An 18,530-nucleotide genomic window follows, 5' to 3' on the forward strand; every position below is an offset into this window, starting at 1 on the left:
AGCTGCAGATTAGGTAGTACAAGCAGCCAAGTAGGATGAGCAAAACAAATGGCATGTGTGTGTTCCACTTACTTAGAGCTGCCCCCGACACACACACACACTCTTTTCATCATCCAGAATAAACAGAAGAGGCTCCAATCGCATCATGGTCTGCTAAATCCTTTCTGAGTGGCGAGGCCTGTTTGCAAAAGGTCTCCTACCTGTCCGTCTGTGAGCTGAGTTGAGCAAGAATTGATGATGACTTAAAGGTAAGAGGGTTTAGAGGACCATTAGGAATATTAAATCTTCTGACCTGTGCAGGTGCATGACTTTTGACTTCACGCCCATTTGCATAGGTCAAACCCATTACGTCTTTATTCCTCTTCAGTCGAAAACAGCTGATGTGAAAAACAGACCTTTTAAAGTGACCTGCTTCGACGTATAGACCATATATCACTGCGTTTTGAGTTTGGAGAGGTGATTGTCATCCCACGTCAGAATTGAGCTCCTTAGAAGAATGTTAAATTAACCATTGAAACTTTATGTGAAACCTTATGTGCTTCGCTTATTTTCTGTAATGAACATTTAGAATAAATCTTTAAAAAAAATTATTTTTCAGAAAATGTTAAGAAGGTAAAGATTGCTGTAAAACTAAAAAAAAAAGAGAGAGAGAGAGAGAGATGACCTGGGTCAGTTGAGCAGTGCTAAGCAGTAAACAGAGAATGCGACGTAATATAATCTGTACTGTATATGTTAAGCAGGTAAGAATCGGTCACGCTGTACCCAAGCTACCCTTTCACCTCTCCATGCACCTCACAGAACAGTGCGTAAACCAGAGCAAGTTCTCAAATACCTGTTTACTGGCAAGCGGATGATTCTGCAGACATAATGCAGACGCTATGAAAGTTGAGCAAAGTGAAGGTTGGGGGGAATGACAAGGCGCTATTGCTGGTACACTGTGAAAGGTGCAAGATGAGTGCCAGTGTTTTGTCAGGTGCCACAGATCCTGCAGCATGCCAAAACTCTGCTTCCATGGCAGGGAATCCAATCATGCTGAAAAGGCAACATTCAACGTGAGATAGAGGTGAATAGCAGGAGAGAGAAAATTCATGCAATAGCATTTCCCACTGTGATTAATTACCTCTAAAATCCCGTTATTGGACTGAAATCACTCACTGGGACTGTGCACTTTTTGCAAATCATAAATCACTCCTTGTTTTGTGTGTTACTCAGTTGTGATTTAACGCCGTTTGGCTGCATTTATTTTTTCCGTTCCATGTTGAAGTACTTAGTGGCTTAATATATTTTAAAAATTAGACTCTTCATGCTGCAGGTTCATGACATGTATTTATGTGAATTTTCATTTCAGCACCATCATCTAGCTCTCTGCTTTATTTTGGCATGTGCCTTGCTATATCTTGCTTAGTCTTATTGAATATTTCTTGAAAATAAGTAAGTTTACTATTTGGTCAGCTTTGATTACCTCAGAAAGAGGTGAATAGATGTGATGACTGCTATAAAAACTTTATTTTAAAATATATACGGGGTGTGTGTGTGTGTAGGTTTTAATTAAAGAAAACCATCAAGAGAACATTTTAGGCATTAAAGACCTTTTTAAAGGAACATTTCAAATGTTTTCATTGTTGACTTTTCCAGGACCCTGGCAAGTGCAGGAAAAGAACTCAAAGACAACTTCCTGAGAGCCCTGGCCGAGCGTGAAGAGGCCAACCGCAGTGGGAAAAATCATGTGAGTACATTATTACAGCACTGTGTTCACTACCTAACGGGATTCCCCCAGCAAAATATTTAGCCAATTCCATCAGGACAAGAACAAAATCTACACTGTGTTAAGCAGGGGATGGCTGAACACACACACACACAATTTTCTCTCAACCCCACATCACACCATTAGCCATAGCAGTTAAGTTTACACGCACAATTAAAAACTATCTTGCAGCAAAGATCAGAGAAAAGCCTTTTAGCCTGATTGTATGGTGGACATAAAATTCTGTTTGCAAATTCGCCACATGATTCAATTTAATTACAGTAAACAGAGGCTTGAAATTTATGTGATGGGAAGGCTTATTTTCTCGACTTCTTGGTCTTTGGTTGTTGTCAGAATTTTAATCAAATTATAAATATTGAAATTTAGTGCTGCAAAATTAGTATGGTATTTTTTATTTTGTTTGGTTAAAGTGCTTCAAGATCTTAATAATCAGGCCAGTAGCACAGCCAGAAATATATACTGAGACCTGAAGTGCCATGAAGCAGAAGAAGAAGCAGAAGAAGCAGCCTTTATTTGTCACATATACTTTACAGCACAGTGAAACGCTTTTCTTCGCATATCCCAGCTTGTTAGGAAGTTGGGGTCAGAGCGCAGGGTCACTGAATACAGCAATAAATCCTTATTTATTGAAGCGCAGATCTAAAGTCCTCGACTACGTTCATATTGGTACCACATGGTAACACCAACGTAAGCATTTGAGCAGTAACCTTTTATGTTGTACAGTAATGTGTATGTTATATCAACAATACAACAAGTTTAGAAAAGTGCAACATGAAAACTTCATTTGCAGAATATTTTTATATTTTCTGAGTCAAGTTGTATTCTGGGATTATTTAAAAAAAAAAATTACTGCTACTTCCAGTAGTCACAATTCATGCACAAAGCATTTTAGTAGTAATGTTTTAGTAGAGCTCTCTTTCAAGTGAAATAAATAATGAACCACCAAGTCGGCCACTGAGCATACCGTACTGTACTGTACATAGTTACACTGTTGTTTGTGATTTTTTTTTTTACAGCTCTCTCACATGAGTGAGTGAGTAATTATGTAATGTAGAGTATAAATCAGATATCTGATGACCGGACAAAATATCCAGTTAAAGCAAAAAAGTTCACTTTGCCCTTCAATACATACAGATTAACCAATGCTTAAGACTGCACACAGTTCTGCTAAGCCCACTGTGTGTATTAAGAGATCAGCCACGTTCAGGTAAATATTGTGGAGTTTTTTTGGTCACAAAAATGCAGCTTGTCCTGTTACAGAGAAACCTGAAAGTGCATAATCCTCAATTCTGAAGACTTTTTTTTTTATCTATCTATTATTATAGAAGTCAGATTATATATAGAAGTCCCTGTGAATGAGCTGTTACTACAGAAATGATAGCATATTAGGACAAGTGTATTAATATAAACCTGTGATTTGAATTAGAGCTGGCATTGCTCTCAGAGCCATGCTGTTATAGAAAAGTAATCAACAACTTCAGATTTGAGAATTCAGCGGCGCTGTGGTATAACTTTCTTGCAGACATTTGACACAGTTTGTCCAATGTCCAATGTGTCTGTGACTTTACACTTGTGAAAGAGCTTTGTTTGTCATGAGTTCAGGACTAAAATGACCTATTTGTTGGTTTGACCTCTTACACAGGGCTACGTGTTTACCATCACTACCTGTCACGTGCATCAACTAATGACAACATTACATGTTTTTAATGAAACAAGAACCGTGCAAAATGAGGTAAATGAATAAATGGCGAACCGGAGACAGGTATACATATCCCGACAATTTGTCGGGTCTTATATGACCCCTTTGCAGTTGCAATTATAAGATCACATGAGGTATGGCAGGCAAGTGTAGACAGAGTCCCTGGCCAGACTTTCCCCCCAAAATGTTGATTCTGTAAACAATACTACACCTCCACTTCAATTTAGCATTATAAGCCGGTGTTACCAAGGCTGGTATAAAAGACTCAGTTACAGCTTGTTCATTTACGCAAATATTCAAAGAAACCACTGTAGCAGAGTCAAAAAAAAAGCTGTGAATCAAGCACTGTCTGGTATAGCGCTTCCTGTGTTTAGAAATGAGGAGAAGAAAAACATCAGAACAAAACACTGTTGTGTATTACCAACAATATTATGCCAGCATGACCCCCATGACCCCTTTTTGCATTTTGTTCCCCCACTAAAGCACTTCCTCTGATGAAAAATGGCATTTGAAAAAATGTTTATTTTTTCTTAGCCCCCTCCCATCCAACTCTATTTAAAATCAAACCAACATTTGAGCGCGTAATACCACTCCCTCAGAATTTCTAACAAAATATAATCTCATATGAGACATCATATACACAAAGGTCCTAAAAAAACATCTGCTATACATTCACATTATAGATTGTTATTTTTCTTGACATTACTTTAATACATCTTGTATTACTTTATATATATTTGTAAATATGTTTCATAGTTTTCACAATTCCTACACACCTACGCAGATATACTGGCGCCAGCAAGCTTTAAATAATGTAAATTGAGCAGATCAGTCAAACATGATTATAGAAGAAAGCCTGAATTATCCCCGCTGCTCTCATTTTCTGTGTTGGTATTCTTCCTTAGCATCCTACCTTGACATAATCTAAGGATTTTGCCTCCTTTAGCCCGGATAAAAATAGTGCTCTCTGAATCACATTACAAAAAAGAATCACATTACAAAAAAAAAGGTTAATCTTTGATGAAGCTGAATATTAAGACCACCCACTAGTGTAAACTATACTGTAAAGAAGTCTATCTGAGCCCTCAGGATTGCCTGATCAAACATGTTCTCTCAGCACACAGCATAGCGCTGTTCACTAACACGCTGTGTGAATTATTAACCTTTCCATTTGTGAGAACAGGAGTGTAATGTATGATGTAGTCTGCTAAATCATTAAAACCAATTTCCTCACACAAATCCTTTGCATCATGTTGGAAGACCACACAGCATTTATACACATACTTTCTTTTATGTCTCCTCTCATTTGGAGTGCAGCCCTACTATTTTGTAATAGTAGGGCTGAGTCAGATAAATGATTTGGTAATAATCTGCTGACAGCTTTAAAAATAGTAATAAAACTATTTGTTTGTCTAGCCTACAGCCAAGACCTGAAACACTGATCCCATCAAAAATTTTTAAACAACAGAAGCTACGACAGTGCTAGTGTCATTCAACGTCTTTGCCAACATACTTCAGAGCAGGGAGTGTTGGAGGGAACGAGCCGACCCTTCCAGGCCTTTTTTTACGTTATCTGTGCCATCAGCTGAGCTCATAAAGCCTCGAGCTCGGACGTATTGTGCTTCTCCTCCCCCGGCCCTGTTGCGAAAGTCGCACCGCTGCCAAAAGTCACACACAAACAAAAGGTGCACCTGGGCAGCTTTGGCATTATTTACTCTGGGTAAGAAGTTAAGTTTATCAAATCCAGGTCACACCTGTGCTAAGGTGCCTCAGGGGCTCCATTGTTTGGGAGGTACGCATTTGAAACCGAAGGTGTTCTAACCCCCACCTCACCCTCCACCGCACGCCACCCTCCTGTTTGTTTTTTTTTTTCTCTCTCTCTTTAGCAAGTGATACGATGATGTCAGCAATCATGCCCTGTTTGCATTTTCTGCCAGCAAAGTTTAAAGGAGGAGTTCCAACATAGTCTCAGGATTCATAAAGGCTACCTGAAAGTCAGATTAGGATGGAGCTAGTGCTTGTAGCTTCTTTTAACAGATTTATTCTTGTCAGAATTCCTGTTAATGTTGTGAGGGTCGGAAATTCAGTATTTCACTTCACTTTAGCCCATACATCGATTTATTAACACTTCTGTGTGAGTCCGGATTTGAAGCCTACTGGACAACCACATCCACACATTCCATGTGTAGCTGTTTTAAAACCACAAAGCTCCTAAAAATTTATGTTCAAAATGTCAGCACAACATAAATACTGCACACATATGGTTGTTAGAATTTAATACTGTGTCAGGACTTAAAACAGTAACACCCATAGTCATGCGTATTGTGGCTGGCTTGAGGATGTGTGCATCTCTGAACATATTGTTAGCACATGTGTTTAAGACTTTTTTAAATTAGAGTTTTAGATTTTTCTTGCAGTTACGGCATAGAAGACCAGAAACTTTAAAATAGAAATAATATAAAATAAAAAGAATAATAATTTAAGAAATAGGGATATTTTTCCACAGAGCTTACAATCACTAGCCAAATCATATGGTGCCTCAGTTGCCTTTTGTTCTTGCTGAGTTAACGATAAAACCTATATAACCTTAGAGCTGATAATGTCGTATCGACCAGTACGAGTCCATTTGCAGTTACTAATAATCTTCTAATTATTTGCAGACTTTGTTCCCTTAAAGTAAATATTACCATGCTAATTATGTTAGATAGGACACTTTTGCTTTTTTCACCTTGTAAAGGTGTTTTTATTTGATATGTGATTAAACTTTCATTATCACACAAAGGAATACCTGAGAACTGTTAACAAAGAGAAAGATTTCTCCTTTTCATTTATCCTCAAAGATTTTTGTTTTGTTGGTTTTTTATAATACATTCATTACAAACGTATTGCGACTAATGTATTATTTTTATCTGAATGTTTTGCCTCAGTATAAACTGAATTTTACCAATTATTCAAATAGGACTTCCTGTACAAAGCAAGTGCTTGTCTTTGGTCTGTGGACCCAGCATGGTGTATATTGATAAGCCTTGATCGCATATAGATAATAAGGTGGTCAGTCATGCAGTCCAAAGATCACATTTAGTATAGAAATGAGAGTGGAATTCCCAGCCAGATCAGTTTACAGTCAGTGTGCGAGCCGGTCAGTCGGCCCTTTGTCCCCGTCATGGCCAGTAAAATAACAATAGCATGTTGGTTTCAAAGCACTTGACCAAAGGTGAAAGCACCTTCGAAAAAGAGTCGTACAGAGCTATCGTGTGACTCTGCCTTGAAAGCCACACAAAGGACTGGGGGTCGGTTGAAGTATTTGACCCCCCAGTTTAGCCTCATTCAAAGAGTGGACAAAGGTAACCTTTTGTAAAAGGTGTCAAAATTTGATTATTTCAAAACTTTCTATAAAACTTTCTCAGGGTTTCATGGAATCAATTTTGTCTTTTTTCGCAAACACCATCAGCTTCCAATAGGGAAATCTTTCTGTCTTGACTTTCCAGTGGAAGTCGTCAGAGATAATTACAAATTGTCAGATCTTAATTAAAACACACAGTTCCAAATCCAGTGATCTGAAACTGAGCCCCATTCTTTGAGGAAATAAATAAATGACAACAGGTTAAACTCATTTGAACCTTCTGCATGCACTTTTAATACAGGGATCTTTCAAACCATTTCCTGTGGCTGGTGCTTAGACGCTTTATGGAAGAAATTGAAAATAATTTCACAACTATCACTCTGTTGTGACACGTTTGATGTTTTAAAGCACAGTGAAGGCAGATCCCGTTTCTCCATTTTTTCCCTGCAGATATTTGAGATGATTGGCCCCAGTTGGAAGAAGCAGCTGCCATTAATGAAAAGCTCAGTTCCCGCACCATACCCATCAAATGTGACCCATGAAATGAACGGTATAACAGATGTAATAGATGCAAGGTGCAGTTGCATGATCTTGGGCCATGATGTACGCTAAACAAAGCAGCTAAAATCAAGCCAGACAGAATCTGGACATTGCAGTATGATCTGAACATTGATAAAAAAGATGGTAACAGCATGGAAGATATCCTGCTTAATAGTTTCTTCTAATGGACAGCTGTGACCTTTTCCTAAAATCATCAGAAAGGATTGAGTGTAGTCTGATCTATTTTTACTCAGCACATTTTCAGGCTGATAGGAGTATAATGTGCCTTATCTGGATTTGCTCAATGAGAGGTACAGCTTCCTGATGAGCTCTGTCAAAAAAAGACACTTTCCAGTCTTCTGGGCATTTGTGTATTTTAAAGCAAGATTAGATGGAACAGTATATCATTTTCATGGCCACTCCCGTTTAGAATACTGGGAGGACATTCGAGGATAGAAAGCATTGGTGGGTTGGACTGTTTTGGTGATGTGATACAAGTAAAGTTCTCTTCATCTCATCATAACTCAAACATGCACTATATGACCAAAAATATGTGGACACCTTACCATCACACCCATACGTGAGTCTCCCGCACAAAGATGGAAGCACCGAATTGTCTAGTATGTTTTTGTATGCTGTAGATTTAAGAATTCCCTTCACTAGAATTAAGGGCCCAAAACATGTTTCAGCATGACATTGCCCTCCATGCATAAAGCAAGGTCAATGAAGACATGGTTTAACAAGGTTGGAGTGGAAGAACTCAAGTGGCCTGCACTGAACCCCAATGAACACCTTTGGGATGAAGTGGAACACCGACTGCACCACAGGCCTCCTCATCCTACATCAGAGCCTGACCTCACTAATGCTCTTGTAGCTAAATGATCACAAATCCCCACAGCCACGCTCCAAAATCTAGTGGAAAGCCTTCGCCGAAGAGCGGAGGTTATTATAACAGCAAAGGGGGACTAAATATGGAATGGGATGTTCAAAAAAAAAAAAAACATATGAATGTGATTGTCAGTTATCCACATACTTTTGGCAATATGGTGTAACTAAACAGCTGAATCAGTTTTTGCTGCAGAAGGGGGTCACAAAACAGGTTTTACAAAACAAAAGAATTATGAATTGGGAGCCATTATAAGGATAAGGAGTAATGATGTATTCAGTACAATGAGGACTGGTGATCCAACCACTAATACCCCATCAGTGATTCAGTGTCAGGAATAAACAGATCTTTTCTCTTATAACACAGAATCTTTGCTTGAAACAAACAAACAACTGAAAAAAAAAAAGAAAAGTATTTTGCGAAGGATGATCCCTGTTTGCATCTTTCAATCACCAACTGCACCATGGAAGACACCCGGCCCTGTTATCCTTGTCCGCTTGATAGGTTCAATGTGCAACTGTTTTTTCACAGTGACTATGGAATTCCGTCTTATCCACTTTTTGACATCATGATATTATGATAGCAACTCCCACCTACAGGCCTCATTTTTCAGCATGACATACGACATGTGTTCATGTACGTGTAAGAAACCGTTTAACCTCTGCTCTCTGAAGGATTTCTGGCTCTTCTTTCTAAGGAATGTACACCTGCTCCATAACAGCCGGCAATAAGATTTCCAGGCATTTATGTCAAAACTGGTGGTATATAAGATTTTATAATTTCCCCTGAAGTTAGCAGAAATAGTTACTTCCTAGACAGTTTGGTTAGTTATATGAATCAATTAGATAAGAACATTTGTCTTAATTTTATAATCGAGTCTGAAGTTCATACATTTCATCGTGAGTGATATCACGTCGCTGTGACTGTAGAGTTATGGCTGGAACTCTCACGTGAACCCCTGTTGTTGGTCAAGGCTGACTATCCAACTGGGAAATGCAATTACACTTGAGCAGGCTTAGGAGCACATGGAGCACATTCTTTGGAATCTTCTTTGTTTTGTCACCACACAGTGGCCTGCTTAGATGTGTATTATTCCACCTGAGTAAATACTGTACAGCATTTCTCCCACATAGGTCTGAACATGTCTTCGATGAGAGAGTCTTTTTTCCTCTCTCTGTCTCATTCACACCATTCTATTTTTCTCTCTCCTACTTTAATCTAACACCTCTGAATCTCTGAACTTTTAATCTTGTTAGATGAGCTCAAGGAATGTCTTTGGTTTGCATATCTGTTCGCCTAAAATATTATTGTTCCTGGTGAATTATTGTCATAGTTTAATGTATGCACCAATGAACTTACCTCACTGTATAACTTGTGATTTAAAAGGATATGGCATGCCAAATTCCTCTCATAGTTCCATCTCATTGTAATGCATGATTACAGGTGCATAGTTCAACTTCAAGATTTATGCATCTGCTAGAAAGTCAGATAGTATTAAATTAATCACTTTACCCTAAGAGATCTTGTACTTCAAATCTTAGGAATTCACAATTAATTAATTATTTTCTTCCACACAAATCACAACCAATTATGTAAATGTAGTATCCCACAAATCGTACCTTGTTATTTGAGGTCTCAAATTGGGTCTGTTTCCAAAAGAGTGTGCAAGGTTTTGATATGGTTGAATACAGATTCCACACAAATTGTGAACCTGGTGTAATGTGAAACAACCATCATAACCCATGCATAACTGATGAAATGAATGCATTATGAATTTATCTTAAACCTTTTAAAGTCATACTTTAAACAGTTGGGATAATTGATTACTGGTCATTTACGGCTTTATGGTTCTTACATTAAGTCTGTTACTGTGATAAATCATGAAAATTTATTATCAAAAAAAATTATTTTGCTATCTAGGCTTGCTCTATGTTGGGAAAATTAGCACTCAAATGTGATTAAAAAAATCATTGATAGATTGTACTGAAACCAGCCATTATCCTCCACATGTTCTTAAGAGTTAAAATGTCATCACTCTCCTTATCAGCTTCCTGCACCCAGCCACCATCTGGCTGAACTGATATTGCTGCTTCGTGAAGTAAATGTGCTCTATCTTGTTTAGCTTCACCTCCTGACAAACAAAATCTGCTCATCTTTTTAGTTAGAGGAAGGCCTGGTATCTGTCACTGCAAACTGACAGCAGCGATAAACACATTTCAGTAGAATAAGCATAGGCTCAGCTTCAGCCTAAGTGCCATTGCACCTGATGTTAAGTTACTGTTCTGTGCTGAAATAAAAATGTATTTAGTAAATATTTATCTCTGTTCTGCTTCTGGTGTATTAACATTAGAACAATGCGAGAGCATTTACCAGAAGTGAACTTCATTAGAGTCCTGCAGTTGATTTGTTTAGCAGGACAACCGAGAAGAGGTCTCAAGCAAAATGTATAGAAACCCTAATGAGTAAGAGTTAATTAGTTGGATATAATACTGATTAAGTCTTCCTAATTACAAGCTTAACTCTTGATTTTCTATAGTTTGGCCTTTTTGCGCAAATTCATAACCATTTTGAATAGGCTTATATTTTGATACTACTCTGTGATCTTACCTAGTGGGAAGAGAAAAAAGAGGAAAAAAGAAGATCTGTCCAGGATTTAATTCTAGGCCATTACAGCGTATGCCATGGCCAGGAAAGTGTTGTGAAAACACTGAACCCTCAGGCCCACAGCACACCAGCACAACTGCCCTTGGGTCTCACTGGCAGTCTGAGGGGAGCTTCTTACCGGAGTCACAGGCCAACCCAAACAGTGTCATGTTTGAACACCTATTTCCACTGGGAAAGGGAAAAAAAAGAAGAACTGCATCGCTTTAATCAGAATCTCACAAACAGGCAGGCCTTTGATAACAGCCCATGCTGTCCATTTATCTTTCTACTCTGAAGAGTGTGCTGGCTTATGTCACCCACTTTGATCCTGCTTTTTTGGAACATGATGTCGGACATATCTCCTCTGCAGCGCTGCCTCCAATAACAGACCTTTAGTTTGGGATCCATTACAAAATCTACTTGAGAAATTTTAAGCCCTGATACTTCCCACTTTAGGTGCAGTTTTAGGTATCTTCCTGCTTTCAATAAGCACTGCTTAGGGAGAGCTAGGGGACACCTAGCTTTTCAAAATGTTTTTTTCCTAAATTTTTTTATTGCTGTTGCAGTAACAGGTTTATATTTGAGGCCATAACCAAAAAAACAATTAAACTTAGCAGCTGCACACACTTCATACAAAAATGTTTTTCCAGGCTTTGCCACACTGATGCCTTGCCACAACTGTAGGAGTTTCCAGAAGTTTCTGAAGCTTTTTTTGAACACTTCTCTCTAATTTTTCGATCTAACTTCTTCAGCTTGAATCGACTGAACAAGATATTGTCACAGACAGCACTACATACGTCCTCTTCAGACATCTTTTACACAGGATTTCAGTCTGTTTAGGGTTGTTGAAGATCAAACACTATTTGTAAATTTTAAAAAGGCAAGGTATTCTCAAATGTTGATGGAATGTTTAGCTGTAATGTTCTTTTTGCACTTTTTCTAACCATTGTGACTAAGGAGAAACATATCCAGTACCAAGTATTAGGGTTGATACATATCAGTCAAGACCACAATGTACCTCTTTCGAACAATAATCCTGTCAGCTCCTCTTTATGGATCAGAGACGTGGCCGCTGCAAGTTAGACTGAACAAGCTTGGGAGTTTCCCTCCTCTTTTGAAACAAGACCATCAGACTAAGATGTAAACAGCACCCTATGATTGAGGAGGAAATCCAGAGACAAATATTTCAATGTTTCAGACACATTTGCCAGCCAGCTACCATACAGACTTCTCTGGAGGCCCACACATTGGAAAGTGCAGCAATAAGCACCAAAAATGAGATTGGAGATTTAAGCCAGGAATGTCGACACTTTGATCACCAAGCATGGAGAAATATTGTCTGAAATCCTGGCTCTGAGGTCACCCTTATCCAATATAAGAAAAGGGACTGGTCTGAAAAGTTGGATTGGTAAAATCAGATTTGAGGTTTGCCAATCCACTGATGTAGTTTATATTGTGAATGCATGTTGTCTTGAGAGACATTAGACATATCTAATATTTCACATAGGTTGGTGAAAAAACCTTGTGGTATCTGGCTCAAACATAGTAAATATATCAGTATCAGAGCAATACTGGGTATCAGTCAAGCTATAATATTGGTACTGTACTGAAAATGGAAAAGTGGGATCAGTCATAGATAACTGTGACCTCCCTAGCTAAAGCGAAGCTGCAATACTGTATATACAATGGTAGTGCAACAATATTTGTCTTTGTTGCTGGAGGCCAATAACAGCAAAAAGTAGGTGTAATTGAGATTTCTTGGAATAGTGAGTCACAGTGCTTTGCATCCATAGAGGAAGAGGGCAACTTAAGTATTTACTGAGCAGGGCGACTTGCATTTGATCCCTTTAAGGAAAGTTTAGCCAGAGTGTACAAACTCCCATAAGCAGTTTCAACACCTGGTTCCACAAATTAGCCAGCCTTATGAGCCCAAGGCCTATATTAATTACCTAAATCAAGACCTGCAATGACACAAATGCTTTGGCATACTTATTTTTCAAGCACGTAGCCACTAATGATCTGTGTCCTAGGCCCAAAGTTAATCCTGCTTCTTTAGATTACAGAAGATGTAATAAATAGAGCAGCGTCCACTCAGACACTCGGACAGTGAGCTTGAGTTTAAATATAAACACCTATGACCTATGAGTACATATCCTGCTGATTTAAGCCATGGAGAAGACAATGAGAATACCACTAGCCCAGCAGTACCTCATTAGTGCAGGTCCTGAATTAGCAAAACTTCCTGTTTAACACATGTTTAGCACCAGGCACCTCACAGTGTATACATGAAGAAGCCCATGGTGTTTGAGAGCCAAGCTTAAACAAGTGGGCCACTGGGGTTTGTTTTCTTTCCGGTCACACGTATAGCTGCCACTTATCCAGATCTACTGCAGAGCCTCCACTGGCCAGACTCAGTGATCAAAAAAACCCTTTACTAAAAAAAAAAGTCTGACTCACAAAGGAAAAATTATGAATAGCTTTCAAATTACAGGGAGAGTGACAAAACTCTGGTTAGTGTCAGTGCACTGGTCATTACAGTCTTTCAGTACTTAATAGCTACAGGTGGGATCTGTTAAGGAATGAGCTCTGTAGGGGTTAACCTTTATTATCACTACACATCACTGACATAGCATTAGCCTGGATTTTAACCACTTACTTTAGTTCCAGCTACTATAAACGAAACAATTTTTCACAAAGACAGTGAAACGTTCCACCTTACTAGATGTCAGGCCGTCTAACATAATGTGTCAGGGTGTGTAAATACATCTGTGTGTGTGTGTGTGTGTGTGTACAGTCCACCAGCTGTTTGCAGTTGTTTTTTTTATTGTACTCTTAGAGCTCACTATGACGCAGGGCTTTAATTGATAGTATGTCAGAAGTTTCATCAATGGTATTACAACATGTTTTTCTTAAATTTCACTGTAAAGAATTTGTTCACTGAAAAGAATTTCTAGAATAAGATTCTGTGTTCAAACTACAGGGGGTCCCAAAGGTCTCCATACGTAGTTGAAATTAACACTTTTTAGCAAAATGTAACTTTAACTTTTGCCATTTCTTTGTAAACACACCCAGAGTCGTCTCTCCCACTCATGATGAACTTGTGATAACAAATCTGCTATTATGCATGTAATTGCACTTTGATCGCGTTCCTTTAAATGATCTTTGTGCTTATCTTTTCCTGGTAAACCAATATGTTCTTCTTTTCAAAGCCTATCTGAAAAAATATATAATATAAACTAAGTATGAAAAAAATTTTCGTACTTAAAAAAAGACATTTCGCTAAAAGTGTTAATTACGCCTATGTATGGAGACTTTTGGGACACCCTGAGGTATAACACTTTAAATGCGGTTTACAGTTCCATACTGTAGGCTGCCTGGTATTCTGAGAGAATAATGACAATAGTGTATCAAAGGACCTTGTTGTGTAGCTACTGTAACACTCCTGTGGCTATATTGTAATACAGTAAAAACATACGGTATCATTAATTTTACTGTAAAATTAGATGCCAAAAACATTTTCCTGAAGATGCAAAGAAACCTTGTCTGGCTCATTTCCCCCATGTTTCATTTCTTTCATTAGTTTGACATCCTACTTTTTGATTTAAAAAAGCATAGCTTCAATTATTTTAGGGAAGCAGTGTAAATGCAACAGGTTTAATTGCGAAGATAAAGCTAGGTAGTTCAAGGTAATGTTAGCCTAGCTAGGTAGCTAAGGTTTACTAGTTAGCTTGATATTTTAACTAGATAATCCATATAGTGTGCTCTTGTTTATAATGTGGTATTCAGGACTAAGAACCATCAGATCTGTTAAGGTTGTTCTCACTGTTCATTTTAGTAGTTTCTTATTATTATTTAACTTGATATCGTATTTCAGGGGTTCCCAGACTTTTTGAGTAAAAGACCCGAAGTTTTTATTAATATTAATTTTCTGGAACCCTAAGCCTTGACTGCGTACAGTTTTTATTCTAGCTTTATAATTTAGGACTTGTAAATCCATATTCAATGTCTTCATATATTTTTGCGTTTGTTTTCTTGACTTCGGTTGTTCCACTCAGGCAGTCACTCAGTATTTTTGAGGAACCTGTTGGTGGTAAATCGACGGAAAAATTTGTCCACTTTTATTGCTGAAATCGTAATCAAGTGCAGCATGTCAGTGATAAAGGCTAAAATGGCACATACACGTAATATTCAATGTGATTTTAAATTAAATGTGATTCTCAGTAACATTTAAAAATAGTATCTTACAAAATGCATCTTCATAGTTAGAACGATATTCATAGTATGACTTACACTATAGAATAAAGAATAAATATAGAATAAATGAATAAAACAAAAGAGGAGACCCTCTCATGACTCTATTTGTAAATTAAGTGTGACCCTACATGGGGGTCACCTAGTTTGGGAACCCCTGTCTTATAGTATCTTATGTGAACTGAAATGAAATAACACACAATCATTTTAACAGGTTTATGTATTTATTTATTTATTTACGGATTTTGACACTTATACAAGAGACACAATAAAAGAGATAAAACTACACTACAACTAAAATGCAGCGGTGTTCTTACAGTATTATACTCCTACCAGTATGTAACTGTTTCGCATTTACTATAAACTTACAAGGTCATTTTTGCACTGACTATTTTTATGCAAATCACATTATTATTTACATATTTTTGCTTTGATTTTTAGTCAGGTATAGTAATTACATTAAGAATCAGTTTGAGGGATTGTAATTGCAACACGTGTAACAGTGAAAGGGATTTTCTTAATAACACTAATAGTTGGGTGCACACAGCTGAATTCTACCATATGTGTTCACGGCTAGAAGTGAGCCAAACTCTCCTGGAATGAGAGTGTCTTAATCTAACTCTGCTAATTCTACTGGAACCCACTGTGTACATTTTGTCTGGATGTAACAAACAAATTCTGCTTGCAAATAGTTTACAAGAACAATCAACAGGAAGAGGAAGTATCTTAGACCGCTGTAACCAGAGCATAATGTGTATGTAAAGATTTCCTTTAAAATAGGCTGGTATTAGGAAACATCCGTGCAGCCACTTCCAGATGTGTTCCATAAGGCTGGGGTATCACACAATTGCCTCGTAATTCTGTCCTCTGTCCTTTTCAGTAAAGCAAAAAAACCTTTGTCATTTACGATTGTCGCTGATGAAATATTGTTGTAATTCATCAAGCTATTATTCAATGAAAAAGCTTCAAATAAACACATAAGAACATGCTTTTATGCCAGGATTAACGATCAGGTTGCTAAAAGCCACTGCCCACTTCCGCTAACTTACCCCAACCCCCCATTGAGGCTAATAAGGGGAAGATTAGGTTTTCTCTCAAATAAAAGGATAGGGTTCTCAAACGCTCATGTCAGTTGAAATAGCTTGAGTGATTGGTGATTTACGGAGAGACAAAAGAAAGCAGCTTAACTGAGGAAAAGTACTGTTTAAAAATGATAGTGTAAACCCTAGAATTAGATATTTACTTGAAGACTCAGAGCTTTTATGTGTTTTGGCAGGGCATCTTTTAACACAACACAGAACAGACTGTCTAATGTCCATAAAGCTGTCTGTTATTTTTGGCTTAGTGCTAATATAAAATTAAGTGTCCGTTTATTGCTGTGACTTTATTAAAACCACATTTTACCCCATTTTGCATATGAGTATGTGTACCAATTCTCCCACATTCCTAAGCATAAGCACAGTGCTCCCACAAAATACACTTGACTGTGTGCTGAGACACTGCTTTCTGACACAAAATCATGTTTCCTCTGGTTCACAATACAATGCCTCTGACGCATATCTGTTTTTTAATCTAATATCTGTTTTTTTTCCTCATGATTTTCAAAATCCCTAGCTATAGCACAGTAAAGCTTTGTAAGTAACTCTTCTAGCTCAGTACTGATTCTGTTATACAGACGGTGGTTGTGAAATCCTGCCTGAAATTTGTGAGGTTAGCTCTGGTTTCTGCGTTAAAACTTGTAAGGTTGTACTTATATCTTCATTACACTGTTGATGTACAAATCCCACTTCTCTCATCATACGGATAATATTCATAGTTGTTTGTTGTTAAAAGCCATTTCCACTCTGTAGGTTTACTCATGATGAATGAAGCAATGTTTTCGATTCTAAATATAGAGCAAACTTGTCTTCCTATTTATGCCTATTGTACACATCAAAGGTCTAATCATATCCTCATTTCCTCACTGTGTATATTTTTGGATGCTTAACCTTTAATTACAAAAGTAAGAATCAATCGTTAACAAGCCTTTCATTTGTTAAATTGTTTTTGACCACTGAAATGATCATCTCTATTTAGCATCCAATAAAATGTTACCACATTTGCAAGTGCTTAACTACATGCTAGCATCTTTTTTCTTTTTTTTTAATCAGACAGTTTGAAATTATTGCTGTTTTTGATTTATTGCTATATTATTACTATCTTACTTGTTTCTTTCTGTTTTTAACAAGTTCTTGTCAGCCCAGTCTATAGAGGATACATTTAGTTTTTTATGATGATTGTTCATTATTGTCACGTAATGGAGGCCAGCACGACTGCAGATGCAGGTAAGACAGTTTATTATATCACATACGAACAAATCCAAGTTGTTAGGCAGTAACAGAATCAAAAAGCAGACAAAAGTCATGTGATGTGCAAACAGACTGTAGGAGGCAAGGCAGAGAAGAAAAAACAATAACATACAAAATGGGTCAAAATCAAAATAGCAAACACTAGAAAAAGAGGCTTGGTAACGTTAGGTGTATTGGGACAATACTGACGTATACTTCACAAAGTACGAATGAGTGGAAGTCCCTTATAAAGGGTGAGTTTGAGAGTGTGTGTTAAGCAACAGGTGAGTCCTGTTAAAAGTCCGGTGCGGAAATGTGTGTGTGTTCTGGAAAGTGCAGTCTGTGGCAGCCATGTTTGTAGGCGGCAGTGACTGTTGGGAAATGGAGTTTGTAGTTTGGGATGACAATTATTGTTTGCTGATTTTTGATTCAGTTGGCTGTCGGACACAATATTTGCTGAGTACTAAATAATTTTGAGTTATATACTTTTTATAATTATTGCACCATCTATTGCACATGAATTTTGGGGTCATCAGAATTCTGTCACTCTCATTGGTGAGGAGGGTCTTTTGCCAGACTGCTATCAGTTTACCAATTTTTGGCAGTCTCCTGACAAGTAACTAGAACAATTTTGGTAGATATAGTATTTTATTTTATATGGGTGATGCACTAATTTAATTGGCTTGCCAATAATTGGTTTTGCCAATATATATATTTTTTTAATTTATCAATTTTTGGGTCACCTTAAACCCCATTTTCTCTCAATTTCCTAATTGGTGAATTTCTGCTCACTAACTATCTCTCCGCTATCACACAACAGCTACCAACCAGGGAGGTTCCTCTGGGACGCTGGGGTCTTTTCAAACATGCTACATCATAGGGCAGCTGAACACACTCTGAGAAAAGTGTTAACTGTCCTCTTCAACACCCACAAATACCCACAATTCGCCAGTGTCGCTGTGACTGACAGGGGAGAGAGTAATGCTAGAGAGCAGAGCCCGTTTTGTTCTCTTGGACTCCCCACAATGTGGATGGCTGTGGTTGCATTGGGATTCGAACTCGCAATCTCCTGATGA

At 37.8% G+C, this 18,530-nt stretch overlaps 1 protein-coding gene across 1 annotated transcript in view; it reads left to right on the plus strand.

Annotated features, from left to right (window-relative positions):
- cfap299 (cilia and flagella associated protein 299) overlaps nt 1–18,530 on the plus strand; it is a 57,553-nt gene that overhangs the window by 19,277 nt on the left and 19,746 nt on the right. Inside the window, exon 3 of the mRNA XM_026931352.3 lies at nt 1,636–1,726. Within this exon, the coding sequence (XP_026787153.1) occupies nt 1,636–1,726 (91 nt within the window). The remainder of the gene's footprint in view (nt 1–1,635; nt 1,727–18,530) is intronic.

This window comes from Pangasianodon hypophthalmus, chromosome 24 (genome assembly GCF_027358585.1).
Source record: "Pangasianodon hypophthalmus isolate fPanHyp1 chromosome 24, fPanHyp1.pri, whole genome shotgun sequence".
In the NCBI taxonomy this organism is placed as follows: domain Eukaryota; kingdom Metazoa; phylum Chordata; class Actinopteri; order Siluriformes; family Pangasiidae; genus Pangasianodon; species Pangasianodon hypophthalmus.